The sequence below is a fragment of the Salminus brasiliensis genome, chromosome 7 (genome assembly GCF_030463535.1).
Source record: "Salminus brasiliensis chromosome 7, fSalBra1.hap2, whole genome shotgun sequence".
Taxonomy (NCBI): Eukaryota; Metazoa; Chordata; class Actinopteri; order Characiformes; family Bryconidae; genus Salminus; species Salminus brasiliensis.
Window position 1 is genome coordinate 6634381 of NC_132884.1, and position 25543 is coordinate 6659923.

General features: G+C 42.7%; 1 protein-coding gene across 4 annotated transcripts in view; it reads left to right on the forward strand.

Annotated features, from left to right (window-relative positions):
• Positions 1–25543, forward strand: part of kcnh7 (potassium channel, voltage gated eag related subfamily H, member 7) — a 64764-nt gene that overhangs the window by 34170 nt on the left and 5051 nt on the right. For 3 of the 4 annotated variants that reach the window (XM_072683593.1, XM_072683596.1, XM_072683594.1), the window contains 8 exons: positions 2195–2409; positions 8952–9377; positions 10767–11166; positions 12275–12474; positions 15146–15398; positions 21780–21985; positions 22839–22944; positions 23528–23797. In XM_072683593.1, coding sequence (XP_072539694.1) covers positions 2195–2409; positions 8952–9377; positions 10767–11166; positions 12275–12474; positions 15146–15398; positions 21780–21985; positions 22839–22944; positions 23528–23797 — 2076 coding nt within the window. The remainder of the gene's footprint in view (positions 1–2194; positions 2410–8951; positions 9378–10766; positions 11167–12274; positions 12475–15145; positions 15399–21779; positions 21986–22838; positions 22945–23527; positions 23798–25543) is intronic. The other variant, XM_072683595.1, reaches the window with a different exon arrangement.

Consider the following 25543-nt stretch of genomic DNA (forward strand, 5'->3'; position numbering starts at 1 on the left):
ATATGTACATTATTTCTACATCATTACCAGCATGTATAATAACACAGTTCAGCAGATTGAGAGCTAGCCAGACTAAAGTACAGCCTCCATACGGATGGAGGGGGGCGGGGTTAATCACACAGCAGTGTTGCAATGGAGACTTTATGCACAAATTAAGCAGAAACTATTATACAGTATATTATACATATTATACAGTAGAGACAAATAATAATAAATAATGTGGAAAAGCTAAATTAGGCTCAAACATAAAACATAAACATGTATATACATATGAATTGCGTTGATTTACAGGACTGTTACAACCATTATTTACGATTTGCAAAAAATATTCATACTTATAGAAGGTATTATTAATCCTTAGATTTTTTTCGAGTTATCTCAACTTAGTGTAGGTAAAAGTTGTCCTAGTTCGGGCTCTGAGTGGTCCAGCAGACAAAGGCCCTGCCACTATGACCTGAGAATCAATGGTTTGAATCCCAGGTCATGCTGCCTGCCATCAGCAGCCAGAGCCAGAGAGAGCACAACTGGCCTTGCCCTCTCCAGGTGGGTTGATGGCTCCCTCCATCACTTCAGTGTGATGCCGGCCAACACAGGTGTCTTCTAAGAGTCTGAGAATAGGAAGCCCATCCCTTCCCCCATGTGATAGGGGAAGTCCTAACCTGGAAATAAACAGTGAACAAGTTGAGGGAGGCGGAGCCACAGACTGAACATCATTAAACAGTATTTAACCACTTCAGCTGCAGCTCATTTACTGATATTTTCGAGGCTCAACTCAATATGTAATGTTGACCAAACTGAGATACAAACAGAGTTAGGAGAACGTTTGACTAAACTGAGTTGAGTTTGTTTTGTTGAGTAAATTCAATGCATCATTTATTCGATGTGTGACTGCTTTGTGTGTTTGTATGTGTGTGTGTGTTTATGAGAGTATGGAAAGTTTTGTATGTGTGTGGGTTTTGCACTAAGACACTTGTAAAGCTGCATGATCAACACTAGGTAGGGGTGCACAATCAGAGTAGGTCAACTCAAAGGAGACAAACTCAATCAGACAGTTGAGGATTTTAATTTCTTAAAAATAAAGCTGCTACAAATGGTTCCTAGAGCAGTGCCATAGAAGAACCACTTCTGGTTCCAAAAAGAACCATGTTTGTAATAGAAATGTGTGAAGAACCTTCGATTAAGTCGATTAAGAATCATATGAAGGTTCTTCAGACCTTTAAAGGGATCCTCACTTTCTCACACATCTCATAAAGAACCTCTCACATGGTTCTTTGTGAATTTAGAAGTGGTTCTTCTATGTCAGCACTCAAAGAACCATTTAAAGCATCTTTATTTTGAAGAGTGTACTTTCCAATGAGCTTTGGGTTTAACAGTCATGATTGATGCACCCCTAATCAGATCAGTACCTGCAAACCGCTTGTTGTTCTTTCATTCTCTAACTGCTCACATCTGAATGAGCTTTTGCGGCTGCATTTCTCTCTCTCTCTGTCTCTCTCTGTCTCTCTCCCTTTTCCTTTTCCTCTGAATTGATGTTAGACTCTCATCTGAGTTTTGGATTGTTCTGTGAACATGAGGAGGATCCGGCTGTTCTAGAAGCTGGCAGCTCTAAGAGGCCTGGTTGAGCCCAATCATAGTCTCTTTTATTTCAGGTGCTTGTGGTTATTTAAGGACCTGCCATGTTTAGCTTCAGAGTGACCTCATCTGCAATCAGTGTCGTTTTCTCTGTTGTTCTCTGTTAACTCTAGCGTGTGCTAAGGCCAAGATGCTAGACTTATCTGTCCCGATCTGAACTACTCTTTAACCCCTTCCCCCTTTCTCTTTCGCTGTTTCTAATTGGCTAGTATCACGCTCTTGGATGGCTGGGGGTATGGCTTGAGCTTTTTCTTATTTGTTGATGTTTCAGCATGCTTCTTTTGTCCGTCATTTCTGTTGTCTCTGTTATGTTCACTTCTTTTTTTAATGTTTTTTTTTTAACCCCCCAAAAGAGTGAGACTGCATCGTAGAGGTGTCTGTCGTTCATGTTGGTGCTGTCGGTCATGTTTGGTTTCTAACATGTGGGCTGGAACTACTGAGATCTGAGAGTTGGGAACTTTGACGCCATTATTAGTGGAGGATGATAAGGAAGCCTCAGCTGAACCCCTGTCTTTGTGTGCGTGTGCGTGTGTGTGTGCGTCTGTGTGTGTGTGTCCTCCAGGGCCATTTAACCAGATCAAATGCAGTCTTCTGGGCTCCACGTCTGACTCGAACCTCACCAAATACAGCACCATCAACAAGATCCCCCTCATCACGCTCAATTTCTCTGAGACAAACAATGAAAAGCGCCCGCCGTCGCCCTCCTCCTCCGAGAAAACCATCATCGCCCCAAAGGTCAAGGATCGCACACACAATGTCACCGATAAGGTCACACAGGTGAGGGGCTGGTTCTGCTAATGTTTGTTCCTTGGTCACATTAAGCTCTGACCACTGGGTCACGTCATTCAAATAACCTGTGGTTGGGGTGTAGTGACTTTGTAAATGCCTTCTGACCTTTGGCTACATCAAAGGAAATGAACACTAACCAGTAATATAACTGCATGTGTTTCTCTCCGCTCTCCCAGCACCTCCATCTATGACCAAGTGAAAATTCCTGTTGTTATCTCTGTTCAGACCGGACAATACAGGCTCAGTAAAAATACAACCTATCTACCCATACAAAATCCTCTTCCTCCTCCTCTTGTGCTTCAGCATTTGGTCCTTCTCCTCTAGTGTGGGTGCTGATGTGGTGTTGTAGGAGGCGAGTACTCCTCTATAGTTGACTGCAGACTAGCATCCAACTCTAAATCCATGTTTATTTTGTTATTTAAGGGATATCTTGCCATAAGATGCCATGACATTGCCCCTCAATTTGTTTACTCCCATCTCAGGTTAGGATCACCCCACCCTCCCCCACCCCCACCCCCCAGTCATAGGGGGGAGGCCTTTCTTTTTTCAGATTGCTGATCATGAGGATCTCCTGGTTCTTGACAAATAGGCAGTTAGACAGTTGCACTAATCTAGAGCTGCAAAGCCATGTACAATTCTGTACCCAAGAAAGAATAGAAAGGTAAATTTACTCAGAACTCAGAATCTGTAGGTCAGGACAGTCGAGACCCTCACTTTAGATGAGCAGGCAGTTAGACTGTTGGGCCACTATAGAGCTGTGGAGTTACTACAGAAATTTACCTTAGTAAATGAATGTTTCTTTTCTTTCTTTGATGCAGTTCTAGAGTGGCACTACTGTCTAACTGCCAGTCTTGTCAAAAGCCAGGAGATTATACATTTGAATCCCAGCCACACCACAGCCCTCCATTGTCAGCAGTCGGAGAATATGAAGGCCATGTAATAAGGGGAGTTCTAACCTGCAGATGGAAATAAACAGTAGACAAATTGAGAGGGCGGAGCCACAGACTAAACCTCATTCTACAACATTTAACAATTTCAGCTGCAGCTCATTTACTGCTGTTTTTAAGGTTCTATGTAATGTGTAACTGTATGCAGAAGGTAAAAATGTGTTATTTAATGGGTTGGTTGCAAAAGTTTGACTGAACTAGGTTGAAAAGTTGAATCAGATACTTCATCATTGTACTGACTTTGCATTTTTTTCAGCGTTCTATTTTTCAAGCAGCCTCAGTTGGCAATCACAAGTCACCATCATTGTGTCACTCTGACATACAAAAAATGCAGTGAGCTAGTTGTCAAAATGTGTGTGTGTTTTATTTCCTGGAAAATGTCATAAAGCAACCTAATGTCAGCAAAAATCTGTCACCTGTGGACAAAAGCTGCCTGTTGGAATAAACCTTTATATAATGTTTATATAGGTTTACAGTCAGGTAAAAAATTAAGGCAACCATAGAAAAGCCATGCTTGTTTTTTTGACAGCAAGGGTTTCCTCCTCACACACCTCCCATTAAATTCCCAGTTGTTCTCTGTTGATGGTAGATGCCCTACTTTGACAGCAACTGTGGCAAGAGCTAACTGCAGGCCCCTTGATGACATTTTAGGATTGTTGGAGACTTCTTTATGCATCTTGCTTACTGTCCAGGGAAGGCTTTCTACTTGATTCTGGAGCTTTGCTGTAAGGATTTGATTGCATTCAGCGACAAGAGCATTGGTGAGGTCAGAATATTGGATGATCACCACCCCTCCTCTTCCCCAACTCATCCCATATTGAGTATTGAAAGTAGCATCAGAATTCCAGAGAACATTCTTTTACTGCTCCACAGCTCAGGGCTTTTTAACCCTGTAGCCCACATCTGGCATTAGGCATGGTGCCAATAGGTTTATGTTTATCTCATCTACAGAGACTAGGTAAGCTCTGTGTGTGCATTCGCACATATTTGTCAGCAGTGGGTGCAACTTGAAGTAGCTGGATACATTCATTAAAAGGGGTGTGCACAAACTTCTGAACAGTGTACAATGTCTGTTGTATACAGTTACTGTTACAATCTTAAGCAGTTTTAAAGTGCGGTTCTTAAAATGTTGGAAGGGGTAATAGGGACTAGAGTGTGGTGATTTCCTCAGCATACATTTCGACTTAGGATTCAATCCACAGTGTTCCATAACGGCTTGCTTACTGTAGGCTATTTGTACAGTCTCTCAACCTGCAAAATTAGCTCCATTACCCGCGTAACCCTCCTCCGGCTACGAGAGACAGTGAGGGACACTGTGGGCAGTTAATAATAGACAGTCAAGGTGCTGTCAGCATTATTCTCAGTGGATGCTGCTAAATCCACACATTGCTGACATGTCTTCAGGTCTTCAGGAGTCGAGAACAATAAATAAACCGTCAGACACGCATACATACATACACACACACACACACACATTCCATCTCACTCCAGGTCCCACACCCACCATCCCACCCATCCTTTCTGCTGTATTTGTTTGTTTGCCACAGTAGTAGTGTTGCCTGCAACTGAGCAGATGGCACTTATCACACACAGATGGCTGCCTTCATCTCTTCAACTCTTAATGTTTTTATCAAAGTTAAAGAGTTGGACAGTCCTTAAACAACGCCTCAGCATCCAAACCGCGGAGGCTGCCCACACACACACACACACACAACCTTTCTGCTCAACGTGGTTCTTTTTGTCCCGAGGTTTTTCATGACCCAGTTAGGGCCTCCATAACCTGTCCAAATGACATGTTCTGTTGATTTTCTGAGTGAAATTAAGTAAACAAGCCGTTTACAGGAAGCAGATCTGAATATGATTAAACATTGCTCATCTTCTAATGGCTCCTTCCAGCCTGAAAGCTTTGTGGCATGCTGCATTATCATGCTGGAAGTAGCTGTTAGAAGATTAATCAATTGTGGCTATGAAAGGATGCACATGGTCAGGAACAGTACTTTTATAGACTGTGGCTAGAAAACACTGCCCACACCATTAAACCACCTCCACCAACTTGGAACGTTGACACAAGGCAGGTTGGGTCCATGGCTGGTTCCAAATTCTGACCCTACCACCTGTGAGCCTCAGCAGAAATTGAGATTTAGCAGACCAGGCTATGTTTTTCCAGTCTTCAGCTGTCCGGTTTTGGTGAGCCTGTGCTCGGTGCAGCCTCAGCTTTGACAGAAGTGGAACCCGACATGATCTTCTGCTGTTGTAGCCCAAGGTTGTAAGGTCGGCTGTGGTGTTGTTCATTGTGAGATGCTTTTCTTGCTCACCGCAATTGTACTGAGTGATTAGCTGAGTTACTGTAACCTTTCTGTCAGCTCCAACCAGTCTGGGCCTTCTCTGTTGACTCCTCTTAGCAACGACAAGCAAGGTACGTCTATCTTCAGAACTGCCTCTCAATGGATGTTTCAGAGACTGTTATGCTGAAAATCTCAAAAGATCAGCAGTTGTAGAAACACTCGAACCACCACCAACAATCGTGCCATGCTCAAAATCAATAAGGTCATATATGTTTCCCCATTCTGATGGTTGATGTGAACATTGCCCGAAGCTACTGACCCGCACCGCAGACATTTGGACGTCTAGCGTACTTCATCTAACTTCCTCTAACTGTTACTATTCTGGCAACAAAGCAGTTTATGACAGGCGTGGCCGTTTGATCAGAAATAGCTGAGATATCAAACGATATCAGACACATGACACTGAAACGAGCCTTTGATCTGGTTGAGAATGGTGGAAGGCGGTCAGGCTCGTGATAGGTCATGTGCATAATTAGATGATGCGCCCACTCATTTTCACTTCCTCCTTGGCTGCGCTTCATCAGATGGAGGAATCTATTTAAAGCAGGACCTTTGACCTCTTTACTGCCAAAGCCGGCAGATTATTCTGAGAGAGGGACGCAGAGAGAAGCCGAGAGAAGGAGGGATGAGAGGATGATTCTATTCCTGACAGTACCCTCCTGCTTTCTCTGACAGTAATTGCCATGCCTCCCTCTCTCTCTCTCTCTCTCTCTCTCTCTCTCTCTCTGTCTCCCCCCTCATCCCTCTATTCCCCCTTTCTCTCTCTGTCTCCCTCTGTAGTTTAGAGAAGAGTGGCTGTGCTAATTATCTCTGTGACATTGGGACAGTCCTAAAGGATCCCCTCCCACACACTGTCAAACACTTTAAGTGCCCCAGGCCAAAGCCGCTCTCGACACGCCTGGGCCAAGGTGCTCGCAAAAAGACTGAAGCTGTGGGACCAAGAGCGTTTCATACACCCTAGAAGAAACAGTCAGGCTACTCCGACTGTGAAGAGTGTTTCGGTAGAAAACCCGGGAACACCACATGGTATTTTTATCTCATAGAGGTTTGGAGTTATTACTGGTGTTTGGTACGAATTCAATAGACGTTACATGAGAATGCAGTGGTGGAAAATGCTTGACTATTGTACTTAAAGCTGGAGGCGATTTATTTTAGAGATTTTTGGTGTAGCTCGAGGCGACAGGACTGTAAAAACACTGTCCAGTCATTTCATTCAGACCGAAAGAAACGTTCTGCAGGTATCTACAGTAGCTTGCACAGCTAAAGAAAGAAAGAAAGGAAGTCTTTGATTCTGAATCGATTCGCAGATTCAAAAATTCGATTTTTTTGCTCTTTGCCATCAGCAGCCGGAGCCCGAGAGAGCACAATTGTCCTTGCTTTCTCCGGGTGGGTAGATGGCACTCGTTCTCTCTCAACATCACTTCAGTGGGATGCTGGCCAGCACAGTCGTCTGCTAGCTGTTTACCCAGCGCTTACTCCTCAGAGTGCAGTGGTTGCCCGATGGCCATTACAGAGGCGGTGGCTGGTTGTGTGTGTTAGAGGAGGCATGTGTCAGTCCTCACCGTCTACCAATGTCGGTAGCCTTACATGTGATTCGTAAAGGGAGAGTACTAACAATGGGCAAATGGCTAAAATTGGGGAGGAAATGATTAAAAAAAAAAATCTAAATGTTATTTGATAATGTAATGTTGACAGAGCGCAAAAGGCGGGATGGGAAGTACAGTGCTCAGACAGTCTGTGGCGTGCACATAACAGACACAAGATGGATGAGCGAGACATTTTCCAATCTAAATATGGATGCAAAACCTTGGCAGTGCAGTGGTTGCGATAGAATTTGTGATTCGCTTCGCCCCTTTCTCAGTTGGGTTGACTATGTTCAGTCGATGGTCCCTTAAGCGAGCAATGCCACTGCTTGCACCAAACTCAGAAAGAGTGAAGCCCAGTAAAGTTGCTATTTTTCTGTTGGACAAGTAATTTAGTTTGTTTTGTTTAAAGGAAAGTACATTTCTCAGTTCTGTAGCCAGCATACACAGCAAATGAGCCAGGGATGAATCAACACTGTGTTGATCGAACAATGGCAAATTTGCTGTGTATCTAGCTTCTTAAGTAGCTACATTCTGTATTAGCATACCGCTGATGGTAGCTAAACCGTAGGTGTTTATGTTGTATGTTCAACAACGTCCGCATTGATGTTGAGGTGATGTAGCTAAGCTAGCTAGATTATTTGTGTTTACTTGTAGTTATGAGCATGGATTTACGAGACCACCACTTTATTTGTGTTGCACATCTTTCTCCAGCACTTTTGGTTGTGAGTTGTCAGGCCGTGTACAATTATGTGTTTTAGGAGAGTTCTTTTGGAAGTCGGGGGTGTTTTTTTTTTTTTAAATAGCTGATTTAAAACTTGCTGATTCTTAAAAAAAAATCACCCACTACAGAACTCCACTCCTTTATTATTTTATTATTTACTATTTTATTATTATTTTGGTATTATATTAGTACTAAATTTGCACCATTAAAATGATACGTTTCTGAGAGAAAAACTTTGAAACTCAAAAAAAAAAAAAAGTTCAAATATTGATTGAACCATTTAACCAATTCGTATTAATGTAAAATTACACTGCTCACAACTATGCAGGCAACTATCCAACCACACACCATCAAATAAACCTTTAAAAAAACAAACCATCCTTTTTTACTATATACTTATACTATATTCATACGTTGTTTCTTTTTACTTTCCCTCAAGTATATTTGTGGCCCCATTCTTCCACTTGTACTGTCCAATATGGATACAGTACCTATATTTTTTACTAATACTAATACTAACAAATAGTTTTTCTGTGCTTTTTATACCTCTGTAATTACACAAGTACATGATGAACATTTGATTTATCCACAGGTTTGAATCTGTATGTTTTACAGTTTCTTTTTCTACTTGTATTTACGTCTCAGCACCCTTGTACACACAGTCACATTAATACAAAAATACGTCGGTAGAGTCCAATATTAAAATGTCCTGTTATGACCTTTTCCCCACAGGCAGCTGACAGCAATCCGGGTCACATTTAAATTGAATTAATGACGCATCACATGCTGTACTTCATGTACCAATAGCCGCATGATTTCTGTCTTCGTGTTGCACTTGCTTCGTTGTTGCCATGCCACTAACACTGCAGTCAACTGGGTGTTGCACAGAGACGTCGCCAATAGTTACACTCTCCCCTTCTGTCTGCCTCAGGTGTTGTCGCTAGGCGCTGACGTGCTTCCAGAATACAAGCTCCAAACGCCACGCATCGACAAGTTCACTATCCTGCACTACAGCCCCTTCAAGGCGGTGTGGGATTGGCTGATCCTGCTGCTGGTCATCTACACAGCCATTTTCACGCCCTACAGCGCTGCCTTCCTGCTCAACGATCTGGAGGAGCAGAAGAGGCGCGAGTGCGGCTACTCCTGCAGCCCGCTCAACGTGGTGGACCTGATCGTGGACATCATGTTCATTGTGGACATCCTCATCAACTTCCGCACCACATACGTCAACGCCAACGAGGAGGTGGTCAGTCATCCGGCCAAAATCGCAGTGCACTATTTTAAAGGCTGGTTCCTCATAGACATGGTGGCAGCCATTCCCTTTGACCTTCTCATATTTGGATCAGGGTCGGAGGAGGTGAGAAACGTTTGTGTACTAGTGAGGTGGAAATCTATGATCAGCAAATCAGCACAGTCAAAACATTTCAGTTTAGTGCTTTCTCTGCTCTATTTAATTCAGCTCACCAGCTTATTCTAAATCCCATTTTAGGCCTATTTAGGCCACGTGAGGATGCACCAGTGATTATGCTGGCCCAGCAGGGGGCGCTGACACCTTACAAAGCTTGATGTCCTTGTAAATTCACCAAAGAAGCAGCATAACAGACAAAACAGATCTAAATACAGTGCAAACCTGAAGCACATTTACTAACAACAGAGAATTTCTAACTGTGTTCAATCAGCAGATCTGCACAATTCTTCCACATCCTGATTAAAACCCCTATTTGTACAGGAAAAAGCTTAAAAACACCCTAGTATTTTTTTTTGTTACTGTGCTGAGGCTGCTGTCTCTGATTTACACACACATACACTTCTAACCGTTCTGTCACAGTGTAATGAAACAGTAAACCCATACAACAAGTCAATACCTGTTAAAGCAGCTTTATGTAGCATTTTTCTCTTAAAATTACAGCTTCAAAATCATTGTTTAAACTCCACTGACCTGTAATGAGTCTTACATCATTCCAAATCTGGGTTCGTCACACGGCCAACAGCACTTTGTAACTCAGGTGAAGCTGGCAGACAAACACTCTGTGAGTCATATTAGTGTAAAATCCTATAATATTAGTGAGTTCACATGCTTGTTTCACTTTCAGTGATGGTTCTGTATCTCTCAACTTGTCAACAAATGCATGCAAGCGTGTCTTTAGTTAGTCTTTAATTTACAAATGACATATCCTGACTGTAGGGGGAGCCCAGGAGCCAAGACATACCAATTCTTCCATAATGCTGCTTTAAGACTGTGGTGTCACTGTTTTTAAAAAACTGCATTTTGCATTTTTACACCAAAACACTAAAACAAATACAGTTCTCAAAGATCTCAAACCTGGAGAACATTTTCAATAACCGTCTTATTCAGTCACCTTAAATGCATGAGCAGATAAATGTGGGCTAGGGATAAATAAGGTAAAATAGAGAAGGAAAAATTCTTCAACAGTTCATTAATACTTTGGATTGTAACAAACTGCCATGATAGTATAAAACAGTCAAATATGTTATGGTCATAAAATGAATATAAAAATGTATATTATAATATATATTATATATACAGTTAAAGATTTCTAGTGACCCGGAGTACACATTTTAAGGCCAACTAAAATTGCTGTTGCTTTTAAAGATTCTATATGAAGACTGAAGTTTGAAAGTTTGACGTATATTTGATAACAACGTTTCACAGAGATACACATTTACGCCGCATTTATACAAAGATATGCACGCTGTGTCTTCGTTTCTCTGTCTTCCCCAACAGACCACGACTCTCATTGGTTTGCTGAAGACAGCTCGGCTCCTGCGATTGGTCCGCGTGGCACGTAAACTGGACCGTTACTCAGAGTACGGTGCAGCAGTGCTCATGCTCCTCATGTGTATCTTTGCACTGATCGCTCACTGGCTGGCCTGTATCTGGTACGCTATCGGCAATGTGGAGAAGCCCTATCTAGAGCACACCATTGGCTGGCTTGACAACCTGGGCATGTCCATCGGGAAGCAGTACAACTACAGTGACCCTTTCTCTGGCCCGTCAATCAAAGACAAGTATGTGACAGCACTCTATTTCACATTCAGCAGTCTGACGAGCGTGGGGTTCGGAAACGTCTCCCCAAACACCAACTCAGAGAAGATCTTTTCCATCTGCGTCATGCTCATCGGATGTGAGTAGCACCAGGTTTTCGGCCAGTGGCAAAATTATTCTCGCAAAGCACACAAAACTGTTCACAATACAAGACTGTTGACAAAATGCTCAGATGAGTTTTACAAGCCTATTAACACCCCTGTTATCTTACCATTGTGACTTCCCTTTTACAGAACGCTCATGAAAAAACTCACCATTATGGCTCACAGCCACATGGCATTGCCTAGTGTACTTTTTTACACTGTAACAAAACCCACTTGTCAGTGTTGCAGTCCTCTCAGCATTGTCCTCTCATTGTGTCCCCTCAGCGCAATGTGCTGTTAGCAAGCAAAAAACTTTGTAGCCAGTTAGCTTTTAGCCTTGTTCCCACTTGTATCCCTAAGTTTGGCTTTCTTGAGTCTTTCTAGTAAAAAACATAAGCTGGTGCTTTCCCTTCTGATGAGAGTTTAGCTCCAGTTTGGTTCAGCTGAGGTAGTCCAGTTTGTTTGTCCGATCTGAGGAAGTAGAGGTTGTATAGATGGTAAAAACCAGTTGGCTAGTGTTAGCTTATTGCCTAGCACAGATCTCTGTTTGTTTTCCAGGCTTTTTCTTTATTGCATGTTGGGTTTGAGCTCCCTTCACTTAGCAACCATTATTCCCATATCTAGCAAAGGCTGGAGGTGTTTTACTGCGTTGCTACATCGGGAAGCAATTGATGCAGGTTTCGGTTGGCTAGGTTTTGGTAAATGTTGGGGGTGTAAATATAGTGAGTCAGGACTGTTATGTAAGAGTTTGGGGGGTTTGGATTAGGCCTGTTTAACAGCCCTGTTTTGGTCATGCTGGATTGTCTTTTAAAGGAGAAACAACTGCGTTTGAGATTCACTGTATGCCATTTTCTGTGTACTGTGCACTTATTATTTAATTATACTAAGAAAAATACAGCATTCCACTGTAGGGCACCTTTAGTAGTGCAATAAAGCATAGCCTAAGAATAGTCCTGGAATGTGGACGGAAAAAAATAAATAAATAAATAATGGGTTTCATCAATATCTAGCAGTGGCTTATGCTCTATTTTAGGTAAGATTTAGATTTTCTTCCAAACTCCAGGAATAATCCTAATAGTCCTTTCTCTTGACCTCTGCTCTCAGCCCTGATGTACGCCAGCATCTTTGGGAACGTGTCGGCCATCATCCAGCGGCTGTACTCGGGAACAGCACGCTACCACCTGCAGATGCTCCGGGTCAAAGAGTTCATCCGCTTCCACCAAATACCCAACCCCCTCAGGCAGAGGCTGGAGGAGTACTTCCAACACGCATGGACCTACACCAACGGCATCGACATGAACATGGTATATGAGCGAGAGTGCGCCTGTGTGCTCGCGTTTGTGCCTTTCTTTGTGGTCGCTTCCTTTTTTTATATCCCTTCTAAAACTAGATCACTCTTGGCATGACTCATATTTCTACCACTGAATTTCTGTTGTTGTTATTATTAGATTGTGAGGTTATGAACAGTGTTTATTGCTTTGAGCTGATCAGTGTCTGTCTCTCTCTTGTCTGCTTCATTGGGATTTCAATACTCCGGTAAGAACAGGAGGTACAGAGAGTATATTAAAATGTATTTGGTTCCTGGTGTGCAAGATCTAGTTTGTTAGATGGAGTGATGTCTCCACTGTGTAAATACAGTGTCTTTATTGGCTTTTTATTGGGTGTTGTTTAAATGCAGAATTGCATCTAAACATTTTTACAGTCATGTGAAAAAAATTAAGTGTTGCCCTGAAGTTTTTTTTTTTTTGACAGCAGGGTTTCATCCTTGTGCTCCTCCCATGAAAACTGTAATGTGCAGTCTTTCTCTCTCTGATGGTAGATGCTGTACTTTGACAGCAACTGTGGCTAGAGGTACCTGTTGACCCTGTGATGACATTTCAGGATTGTTGGAGACTTCTTCTGCTCTTGGGCTGAACTTGCTAGGATGGCAGACTTGTAAATTATTTAGCAGACAGTGGAACGGCTGATTTTTTTTTTCTGGGCGTTTTCACACTTGTTCCACATACACAAGTCCGCACCCAGGACCGATTCTGTGCTTATTTGGGGAAGGGGCTCATTATCACTGGTTTGCTTCCACCCAAAAGATTTCCATTCGAACCATGCAACTTCGAACGTCACTTTTCTGCACACATTTTTGCAAAATGATTGATAGAAATAATAGCCTAGATTCCACAATTTATCCCTTTTCATTTCATTTTTTTCCTGGGATCCAAACACTCAGGGGTGAAGAACAGTGCTTTTCTACAGTTATGGCATTTCACCATGCAGGAACACCTGCAAAAAAGGGGCCATGCAGATGATAAGTCAAAGCAGTCTTGTAACAAAACAAACCAATCATGTAACCCAACGTTCAACGGCAGGAGTATATAGCTACCACAGCTGCAGCAGACACTAGAGCTCACTAGAAGCAAACTAGATAAGGATTGGTAAGTGAGCCAGACCTTTTCCTGTGAAATGAGCTCAAACCTGGCATGAAATAAAGAAAAAGCCTGGAAAACAAACGCTGTATAAATTTAAGCTAGGCTATAAGCTAACACGAGTCGACTGGCTTAGACCATCTGTCCATCGTCTGCTTCCTCAAAGCAAACAAACAAACTGGACTACCTCAGCTGAACCAAACTGGAGCTAAAAACACATAAGGGAAAGCGCCGCCTTATGTTTCAGGAGGACCAGATATCAGTGCTTCTGGTCACAAAATCAGCTTTTACACTGGCCAAACATACCAAACTCATGGAGCAAGCGGACCTTGGTCTGGAAAAAAGCTCTAGTGTGAAAACGCCCTAAATCCCTTTCCAGACTCATGATCTCCAGCTTTTTTTCTGAAGGCCTCAAAGAGCTCTTTGGGTCTGGCCATGGTGATCCCGCTAACTTTACCAATCAAGAGCAAACCAGACTTAAAGGTTTAAATAAGACAGGCTCCTCCAGAATCCTCTCTAACCATGTTCTGCACCTGATTCTGCTTCTACCCATTTGAAGTAGTAATAAATGTGGGGGTGTGCTATTCCTCACCGGAAAAGAATTGCATTTCATCTCTCCACATTGTTCACATGAAGATCAAATGCCCATGTGTTTAAATATGTTCAAAAAGACAAAGGTTTTCCTGGGGTGTCCTAATTTTTTTCACATGACTGCATGTGTTTAATGTATTCAGCCACAGCTTACAGCAGATATATGAAGTCATTTCTGCACAGCATTAGCAGTAGCTCCAGACCAGAACAGGGAGGCTTCATTAAGAGGGCCAGTTGGAGTGGGCACTGAGGCTTGGCATTGTGCCATTTGCACTGCCGCTCCAGCTTGCTGCCGACACCTGCACTTGCCAAATGATGTTAACCCTTTCCTTTCCAAATCTCCTCTGTCTTGCTCCCGCTGTAAAGGAGCCTTTGCACAGCCCCCTTCCGCCAAAAGTATGAGAAATCACGCCGTACAGCATTTCACCATGGCTTCAGATCACTATTATTGAGCTAACAGTGTGAGAGTGTTATGCCAATCCACTGCAGATTGCTGCATATTGTATGCTCTCTGTTTTACAGGTAAGTCTGATAGATCCAAACCTTCTGTTCAACTTTATGAATCAATTTTACATGTAGTTCATCATCTTTAGCTCATCAGCTTGTAATGATAAGCTGTCACAGTGATTCCGCAGTGATTCCCGATGTGGAATGAGTCGGAAAACAAACTGAAGAGACAAGAGACAAGCTTTGAAAACCAAAGGACAACACAAATGGCAACTGTGCTGTGTCTCTGACTGCCTCCATCTGTTTTTTTCCCAGATTAGAGATTTGAAACAAACAAAAAATAAACATGACAAAGCCAAACCTTATAATTATATCCAGAAATTCCCTCTTGGAAGAATGTGGGGTGTGTAGCATGCGAAGCAGGTGCATGCTGAGTTCTGCCTTCCTTTCACAACACCTGCATTAACTGTTCTCTCTCTGTCTTTCTCCTCCACGTGGATTTCTCTCCATGTCTCTGCAGGTGCTGAAGGGTTTCCCAGAATGTCTTCAGGCTGATATCTGCCTGCATCTGAATCAGTCTTTGCTCCAGAGCTGCAAGGCTTTCCGCGGGGCCAGCAAAGGGTGTCTGCGCGCATTGGCCATGCGCTTTAAGACCACTCACGCCCCACCGGGTGATACCTTGGTGCATTCAGGAGACGTGCTCACTGCCCTGTACTTCCTGGCCCGCGGATCCATAGAGATTCTGAAGGACGACATAGTAGTGGCCATTTTGGGTGAGTCGCTTTTGTGTGTAAGGGAGTACTTTTTTGCTTGTGTATGATGTGCACTGATGCAAGTATAAGATCCTTGATGGAATTTTGGAGATTTGGATTTTTTTCAGTTTGAAACTGTGGAAGAACATCTTTAGGTGCCTTGAGGAACCTTCAAGAAAAGGGTTTTAGAAGAAAATAGTTCATTGGAGGTTCCAAATATCCAAACAGAATTCTGGCAGGAGCTTGCTGATGGTGACCAAAAGCATCTGGTCAAGGTTCAATTAAACTCAGGTCCCACTCTTATCTTAAACAGTCAAACTAAATATCAGCCAAGTCTACAGAAGAGGTCCACCTTCATATTATTAGAATACCCACTCATATTAGTGTGGTGCTTTCTGTCATCCTGCCTGAACAAATAATCTAATTGTTTTCATTGCTGATGTCCGTGTTTCCTGGGTATCTACGTACGTCTGCATCTGAAGACATTAAAGCTGAAAGTTTAACTCCAGAATCCATTATAAATGGCACAGGTAATGGAAGCTGACAGTGGCTGGGTCTGAGCTAGGTTTGTTTCCACCGCTCAGTTTACATCTACTGCGAAGGAGGAGGATTCATGATGCAATGGCATGTCAAACTTGAGAAACAGCTCAAATCAGGTAGAGGCACTGAAGGAAAAACAAACAAGACTAAACAGTTAAACAGCTCACAGTCTTTCAGCTTTCTCTTTTTGCAGCTGTGTCACACATAGTTGTTGTTAGGCCGACAATAAGCAGACCAAAAATACACAAAAATGACATTTTTACACAAATATGACCTTGTAGTTCAGTTCAGGCTTGAGTTCTAGGTATACCATGGCAGGGGGTTTCTGGGAGCACATTTGGCCATGTTGGCATTACAAAGGAAGGACAGCATGGTCTCTCGCCTCTCCTGTCGCTAAGCAACATGTCAACCAGCCAGGTGCCTGCATGGCGGCTTGGCAGTGCGGAACACTCCATGTTCTCTAGACGTGCTGAGGTGCTTGCCAGCACTCACAGTGACCAGTAGTCCTGAAAGCTGTGGTGTCTCATCCGACTACAGTTTTACACAAAAGTCAGGGACCACTTTTCATTAATTTAAGTTCAGTTAAAAAGGACCTTTAAGGGGGCTGGCTTTCATCCTCTCAGCCCTGGTAGCATTGTGTGATGGAGGAGAGGAGTCCTATCTAGGACATGGAAATTACTTTAATGGCTTTAAAATAATATCAAATTTTTGATTGATTCATAGTTACCTTATTAGTTTAACTTATTAAACTAATATGTAAAGCATATCATTTGAGGGTGAGGAATTGAAGCCAGATACAGGCCTTCAGGATATAGAGTTAAAACAGTGTAGATGTGCAGATGCCTTGGAATACACTGAACGCACCTGTAGGAGAAACAGGACACTAAGCATCATAGTTATTATAGACTGACATATTTTATAATACATATTTTCATGGAATAGAGCGACTGTATGGAGAAAATAGTACATAGTATATATACTATAATATATAGTATATAAAATAGTATATTGACAGTATGGACTGAGCTAGCTAAAGAAAATATAATGAGCACATTTTGCTATTTTGTTCAAATATATTGATAATGAGAGGTGATAATCTTGGTCAGTGGCATTTATCACACTGAAGAGTTAAATGGTTTTCACAAAGGTTATGTTGAAAATGATTTACATTGCATAAAATCACAGAACCAAAGCTCAGCTCTGTTTGACTGTCACACAAACCAAAGCTTTCACAGGATTCAGATTTTCTTGACCAGGTGCCTGAATAGAAGCTGCCTAGTTAAAAGGATCTGCAGTGTAGTGAGTAGAAGAACAAATTATTAAATTAATAAGGGAAAGAAATACTCACACAAGTACTAAAAATGTAGCATCATGCAAAAATCTGTATTTATTTTGCTCTTGGGCTCCTCCCGCAGTCAGGAAATGGAACTCTTACTTTGAGCCACCGCTAAAGGACACGCTTTTCACATGCATTTCTGGACAAGCTGAGAGATACAGAACTGTCACAGAAAGACTGAGGACTGAGGTGATAGAGTCATTTTACAGGATTTTACACAAATATGATGAGTTGTGCAGTGTTCTGCAGTTCTCGCGAGCACGGTCCTGCCCATTTCACCAAAATTACATAGCGCAGTTTCAGGAGTGCTGAGCCTAGAAAAGCAGCAAGATGCAGTTCTCCTTATTAAAGGTCAGGGAGCATCAACGTGATTTGAAGCTGCTATTTGAAGGTAAAAAGGTTACATAATGTTGCTTTAAGGAGAGTACCACAGTACTTGTACTCCATCAGTTAGCACTGGCTAACTATCTACATACACAAAGATGCCCATAATAGCTGGTCTGTATAACTAAGCCTTCAACTCAGCAATTAATGTTAAGCTTAACTGTTAGTAAGATTACCGTTAAAGATCTGCTAGTTAAACTTTCTTACTCAGTGCTCTGTTCTTAGTAATCTTAGTAATTCTTAGTAATCACCATCTCTCATCAGTTTCCTTTTTACTCCCTACTTTTCTGTCTCTGTCTATCCATCTTTTTCTGTGGACTGAAAGCATTGCCAACAAATAAAGTGGCCCAACAGGATTCTTGGTATTTTGATGGTCAGTGTATACCTGCTTCATCGGAGGGGCAGAGGACATAGCTGCCTGCATACTGGGTTTAAAAGCATTAGGCATTGTCTGTAGAAAGGCCAAAGCTAGTGCCTTAATAGGGCACAATGTTCTGACCCATGTCACTGAGGGCCTGGCCTTCAGCTGTTCCTGTGGCAGGTCGAGCTTACTTTAGGCGCAGGCACCTGCTGGACCTAGTGCCATAGTCTGGATGTTTTGGTTCTTCTCTGGGCTGGTCTTGTTACCATAGACATGCCTTTTCTTAGATTTGTCCCCAAATAGGTAAATAGGTAAGTAGCTCAATCTCTGATTGGAGGAAAGGCATTTTGATTTTGGATTCAGTCCAGTTAGATCAAGAACAGGGGTTTTCTACAAACACACCTACCCATTATATGTTCTGGGCCTGGTGAGCTGTGTATTTACACTGCATGTCCAAATGTTTGTGGACAACTCTTTTAATGAAGCTGCACACATTGCTGGCACAAATGTGCAAATGCACACACACACAGCTTGTATAGTGTACTTATATCACCAAAGTATATAAGTATTGCCAATAGAATAGACTCTCTTAAGCAGATAAACATGAACCTTGTATAAAGCCCCTAGCGTTGAACTGTGGAGCGGTGGAGCCTTCTTCTCTGGACAGTAGAGAAAGTTACTCCAGCAAAAGCAGAATACACTTTTTAATACCCTTGATTTAGAAAGAAACTACGAATAAGCAGGTGTCCCAAAACTTTTGTCCATATAGTGTAGCTAGGGTTTATAAGGTTATAATGGTATTTGAATTGTTCCTCCGAAACAAAACAGCAGGATATGTTCAGAATAAACCAGAGAGACAGATAGTGCTTAAAATAGAGAAGCTCAGGCCTTCTCATCGTTCAGGGTAGAGGGTTCGAGAAGAGTAGAGGGGCAGGGTCATTACATTTCGTGATTGTCAGCTTGAAGTGACGGAGTGGCCACAGGGTGGTTGTTATTCAGTTTTATTAGCAGCCATATTTATATCTCTCTCCCCCCCTCACACACACACACACACTCCTTTCTTCTGTAAACTTATACACACGCACACTCAAAGACACGCTCCGTCTTTGGTTCACACACACACACACAAGGTGGGGCAGGGTAAGCCGAATTTAAACGGCCCATTTCTCATTCTCCGAGCAAGCCAGCAGTGACATAATAAGGCCAGGGGAAGAGAACAGGGGGGACGCTGTAACACTCACATGCAACTCAGCAAAATTACTCTGCAAACTTGCAGAATTGCTGAGGGAAGCTTCAACTGTTTCATATATGTGCTCATGGGTTTCAGCAGGAACTTCATTATCAGCATAAATCTATTATGAGATATACACACATACACACACACATACATACACACACACAGGCACTTCATTACACAACTGGTCATTACCACCAGTCCAGTGTGTATTACATCAACAAGCTCAAACTTTGCTACGCTAGCAGCCACAACAAACTCTGTAACCAAACTGGAAACTCTTAAAAGTAAATGCTGTAAACCCAGAATCATCGGACTACCAAAGATCACCAGTCCTTTGACCCCATCCGTAACCCTAAGCCTCTCAGTGACAGGTAGCAGCAGTCCAGATGGCCGTTGTTCGTCTTGGTGAGCTCTGACCTTACATGTGCTGTCTGTGTGTAAAATAAGATGTGGAGCCTTGGCCTTAATGTTTCAGCCCATGTTTCAGGACAACAGGACACCGTCTTTGCCAGTGAGTGCCAGAATACACACACATCTACACACACTAGGCCTGTAAAACTTGTAGACTGCGTTCGTGGTGAGGCTTGGTGGTTCAGTAAGATGCTGTCCTTGGCAATTTGAAAGCTGACAAAGGACATGAAGTACAAAATGAATCAAATATACCAATTTTAGGACAACGCAGGTCACCATCAGCGGCACAAAGTCACACATAGCACATTTTCTGACAGTTAAATCATCCAACTTTAATCATCCAAATTCAAGGCTCGGTTCATTAGGACGTGGTGTCTTAATTCAGCACATATTTTATGACAGTAAAAAATAATCACATACCTTAAGTTTCCATTCTCGTTACATCAGAACATTCCGTTTGTTTAAGACGTCAAGTTAGCACAGTAACCTTTTTCGTCACCCATTACGACTGGGTTCTTGTTCAGATACTGGTTTCTTGCATGAAGAAGTCACAGAATAGTTAAGCGAGCAACCCATAAAGTTAAAGAGGGCATGTTCCTTTTCTTTTACCCAATTTTCCTCCCCAATTTTTGATAGCCAATTACCCCTGCTAGCACCTGTGAGTACTCTACCCCTATTACATAATGTTCCTGACACTGGGAGGGTGAGAACTGACACATGCTTCCTCCGTCACATGCACAACCAGCCACCACCTCTTTTTTCACGCTTACACCAATACAGCATCACTGGGCAACGCACTCAGAGGAACATGCAAAGTATCGAGATCTGATGCGTCGACTAGCAGACGCTCGTGCCGATCAGCATTACACCGAAGTGATGTGGGGAGAGAGAGTGAGCCATCTACCTACCCAGAGAGAGCAAGGCCAGTTGTGCTCTCTCAGGCTGCATGACCCAGGATTTGAACCAGCGATCCTCAGGTCATAGTAGTATCGTCTTAGTCTGCTGGACCACAAGTCCCACAAGATGCCATGTTTCTTTAAATTTTACAGATGGTGTGATGTTTGCTTCTAGTATTTGATGGTGTTTTACTGAAGCTATTTTTCCCCTCTAACAGTAGAATGTTCCCTGTGCCACTGGCTGCAACACAGGCCCAAAGCACAGTTGTTCCAGTTGGAGAGGGCTTCTTTCCATGAAATCCAGCATGCTTTTTTCTTACATTCGATTTCAGCTGCACAGGACATGTTTCCACAATACAACAAGCTAGTTTAGATGTTCCTTTGAATGCGTTTAAGAAATGAGGAAACCAGATCTCTCTGAAAGTTTTCTTGGTCTTCCAGACCTTAACTTGACCTCCACATTTCCTGTCAACTGCCATTTCTTAATTACATTACAAACTGATGAAACAACTTCCTGAAAAAGCTTTGCTGTCTTCTTATAGCCTTCTGTTGCTTTTCCCACGATAAATGTGAACAAGCTGTAGCCCTAACAAGCTCATTAAGGTCCAAAAATCCTTGGTAAAGGTTGTCTGAGAGCTCAAATTTCTTCAGGTGTTTGAACATCTGCATGGTTCTTTTTTCATTCTAAAACTGTGCACAATAAAAATACTACACTAATCCTGCTTAACATGTTATAAAGAAGGTGTTGTCTTTATGCGTTCAGGAGATCAGTCCATCTTCAAGTCAATGAATTTCTCACAGCTAATTTTCATACATGGCTTCCCAAACCTTTGATTTGGGTATAAACATTGCCATGCAAAGTTGTGATTACATTTATGATGTAACAAAATCAGTGTTCAACTGTAGTTCCTCCACCTGCCATAAAAGGGAGTCGTCTGAACATTTCTGTCTTGCTTGGGAACAGTATATTTGCCCCCTTCTAGTCAGTCTCAAGGTGAAGAAGCAGCTCATTTCTCAGATGATGGTCAGTCCACTCTGTGGGCTTGTTTAAATTTTCATTAAACCTCCTGTGCTCCAGTGAGCTGAATGTGTTGCTCAATGCCACAAGCATTTTAAATGGAGAGCCTCATCTCAGGCAGTGCAGAGCCTGTGGTGGTGATACAGCTCTTGCCATTTTCTCATTTGTGTCTTTCTTTCTTTCATGCCTTCTGTCGTTCTTTCACCCTCGGCGGTGCAGGTAAAAACGACATCTTCGGTGAGATGATCCATCTGTACGGCAAGCCTGGAAAAGCCAACGCTGACGTTCGGGCGCTCAGCTACTGCGACCTCCACACCTTGGACAGAGAGGAGCTGCTGGAGGTGCTGGACATGTACCCGGAGTTTGCCGACTACTTCTGGTCCAACCTGGACCTCACTTTCAACCTGCGTGATGAGAACACTAAGGTAGAGATGCTCCTCTTGTTGCAGAATGCAATCAAATCCTCACAGCAATGCTCCAAAGTATCTAGTATAAAGTCTTCACTGGACAGTTGAGACAGTTACTCCAACAAAAGCAGCAGGAACTATTTTTAATTCTCTTGATTTTGGATGAAGCAATGACTGAACAGGTGTCCCAGTCTCTCAATCACTCCGACAAGAACCAAACTGTGACAGCTAGACGACTGGGTCAGAGCGTCTCCAAAACAGTGGTCAGTACTTAGCAAAAGTAGTCCAAAAAAGAACAACTGGTCAACTAGCGACAGGGTCATGGGCACCTACGGCTCATTGATGGATCTGCTGCTAACATCTTGGTGCCTTGCTTATAGGCACAACAGAGGCAGCTTGCTGAGCCTGGGTATCGAACCCACAACCCACAACTGCCCCTGCCAGTGTTGGTTTTTAATGTTTGGACAATGTGTGGCAGCAGTAGCTTGATGCTTGATGCACTTGCTAATTCTGGTCTGATGCTACTGTTGCACAAACAGCCCGAAATGTTAATGCTGGCTATTCCAGGCATTGATGGGTCGGAGCTGTTTTGGTGGCACAAGGTTTAGGCAGTAATGTTATGGCTGGTCAGTGTATATGAAAATGCACTGGAGTTTTATGACATCACAAAAATAATTTATTCTTAAAGTATACATATGGCCTGTGGTGTGAACTCGGCAGAATTCAGATTTGCATGATATGGAGACTTTAGTGGAGCATCAACATGTTTTAAAGTTCTTGGTAAACATTTTCAAAAGATGTGAAATGAATGAAATGTATCATTGTTATTATTTCTGAATAAGATTAATGTGATCTCATATATCCTGTGCAGTTGAGCACTGTTCGCCAGAGGAACCTGTACACTGCAGTGAGTGACTCAGACCAGGAGGAGCAGAACAGCAGGTCTAAAGCCTGCTTTAAGAGCAAGTCCTCCGCAGGTAAACCTCCATCCCCATTATCCCACATGAAGAGAAACGTACCCCAAACACTGGAACCTTCATAGTAGGCTTGACCTGTGAGACTGATAAGCTGAGAGGAAGCCATTCTGATAGCTTCCTCCTTCCTTCCACATTCCCCTTCTCTTCCCCACCCCTCCCCCTTCTCTCTCATCTTTTCAACTCTGCTGTCCGGGTTTCGGCCAGTTGCTATGGTGGCGGGTGGTATCGGCTGCTTGCTGTTAGTCTGTAGCAACTGAGGAAACGGATGGATGTATTATGTGGTGTCAGCCTACAGGTGGAGCTCTCCTCTCTCTGTCCCCATATGACCTGTCCCTGAGTTAGTTAATCCCTCTCAATTCATCTCCCCTTCTGTGTGTAACATCAGTTCTCCTACAAAGTTTCATTATCCATCTCTCTCTCTTTTACACACACAAACACACACACACTCTCCATCCTGTCTCCCGCCCTGGCGCTTCCTCCGGAGCGTGATCAGATGAACAGTGACATGCGGAATGACATTTCGACATATACAGAGTGGCTGCATATGTCACTGTAGCCAAGTACATTCTGTCTCTTCCTTTAGGCACCCCAAGCCAACAAAGAAAGGCGGAGAGCGAAGGAGGTGGAGATGCGCACTCTCTCCAGCAGGGGGAGGAGGACGAGGACCACGAGGAGGAGGAGGAGGAGGAAGAGGAGGAGGGGGAGAAGATCAAAGGCGAGAAAAGAGAAGATGTGAAGGAAGAGAAGAGAAGCCTGGGTCTGGGAGTGCTGGGCCACTCCCTCCCGCTCAACCTGAACACCGTCGCTGACTCGCGTACTAAAGAGTGTGCCGGGAGCTCAGCATTTTACAGTGGTACTGCCACACGCACACACATACACACACAAAACACACATGATCAGGTCAGTGGCAGTGAGAATGACACCCTGATTGCTAGGTTGTACGTGATCATTATAATATAGCTACGGCTGTATTTATGAAGGTTTTGCTGAAGGTGTTAAATGCGCTGCCTGCTCTTAAACATGAGTTTGTGTCTCAGTGTGGAGCTCCTGAAGCGCTGAACACTGTTATTATCACTCAGGGCTGCCTATCTGAACAGCTGCGGAGCATTGCGCACCATTATACTCACTGCTGGAAGCTCTTTCTCGGTTTCTCTCACTTTCTCTCAATGCTTGTTTAACTGGAAAATTATTACAGTGCAGGTGGTAAGTAGTCAGGAATGTTCTGATCCATGTTCCGTCCAAGGAATGTCTGATCCAGTTCAGCGAGACTGAGATTGGGGCCGAGTCTGGCTTATTTTATTGGACTGGGTTATTGGCTAGTTTAAGCCTGATCTTTTGTTTTTACCACTGTGTTTGAGCAAGGTGCCATTAAACAAAGCACAGCTGATTATTTGCAGTCCACAGCAGTGAGAACTGTTCTCAAAAGCTAACAGAACAGTCTGGAGTCTGCAGTGTGGAACAGTAAAACATAAATCTGTGGTTCTAGGTTCTCGGTTTTGACTGCGTTTGAGCTGCTTTTCTTCTAGACTTTGTCTATTTTCTGCCGTTTTTGCCACCAAAACCACCACCCAACTTTGCTGTACTTGTGCAATGATCAAGATATTTTATTATATCCATGTGGAGAAACACACTCCCGCCCTGTCTTTACTCTTAAATTATGGCAGGTTAGAAATGAAACCATCATGGAAAGACTAATTTGCCAGTGGGAGAGCTGCCTGCCTTTCTTTTTGTTCTAAATCAGCACTGGACAGCGCACTCATAGCTGAGAAGCGTTAAAGAAGAAAAATCACAGCTCATTCATGACACTGTAAAATAGTAATTTCACATCAGTAGTCAACAAACATCGACATATATCAGTTCAGAGTAGAGGGAGGCAATATGGTAAAAATATTATATCACAATATTTAAAGACATTTTCACGATACACAATATTAACTGCAATATACATGATCTCAGACAAAATTAATCAGTAGCCAAAAACACTACTATTCAAATACTCTCCCATATTTAGTAAAGGGTTTTTATTCAAAATATGCTGCACTTCATCTAGTTAAACTAGACTAGGTACACAGTTTGTAATGAAGTGTGCAGTTAATCAGTGTCAGTTTTCAAGCACTGACCACATCCTCCATATGTTTAGAAAAGCATATTGTGCATCACAATAACAAAATTTATCACAATACAATATCATACTGCCGAGCCCTAGTTCAGTGTGTGTACTACTATACACACACACACACACACACACATACATAAAGTGACTGTAGTCTGATTGGTCAGGGAGTAGAGTCAGACTGGATTATAAGATATTAAACACTATAAAACAGTCATTCTAAGAAAAGTCTCGACTAAACTAAATCAATCAGTCCAGAAAGTCTGATAATAGAAACTGATGCTAAAAATAAAGACTGCGACCAAAATAGCTGCCTGCTCCCTCATCAGTACTGCGCTATATAGGGAGGGACTATAAGTAGTGGCAGAATCACAAGTGAATCAGCATGCTTCAGCATCAGTCACATAAACACGTGAGTGGTGTTTAAAGCCTTGTACACACATGAACTGAATTCTGAGTCAGGAAAAGCACTGCACTGTTCATGCA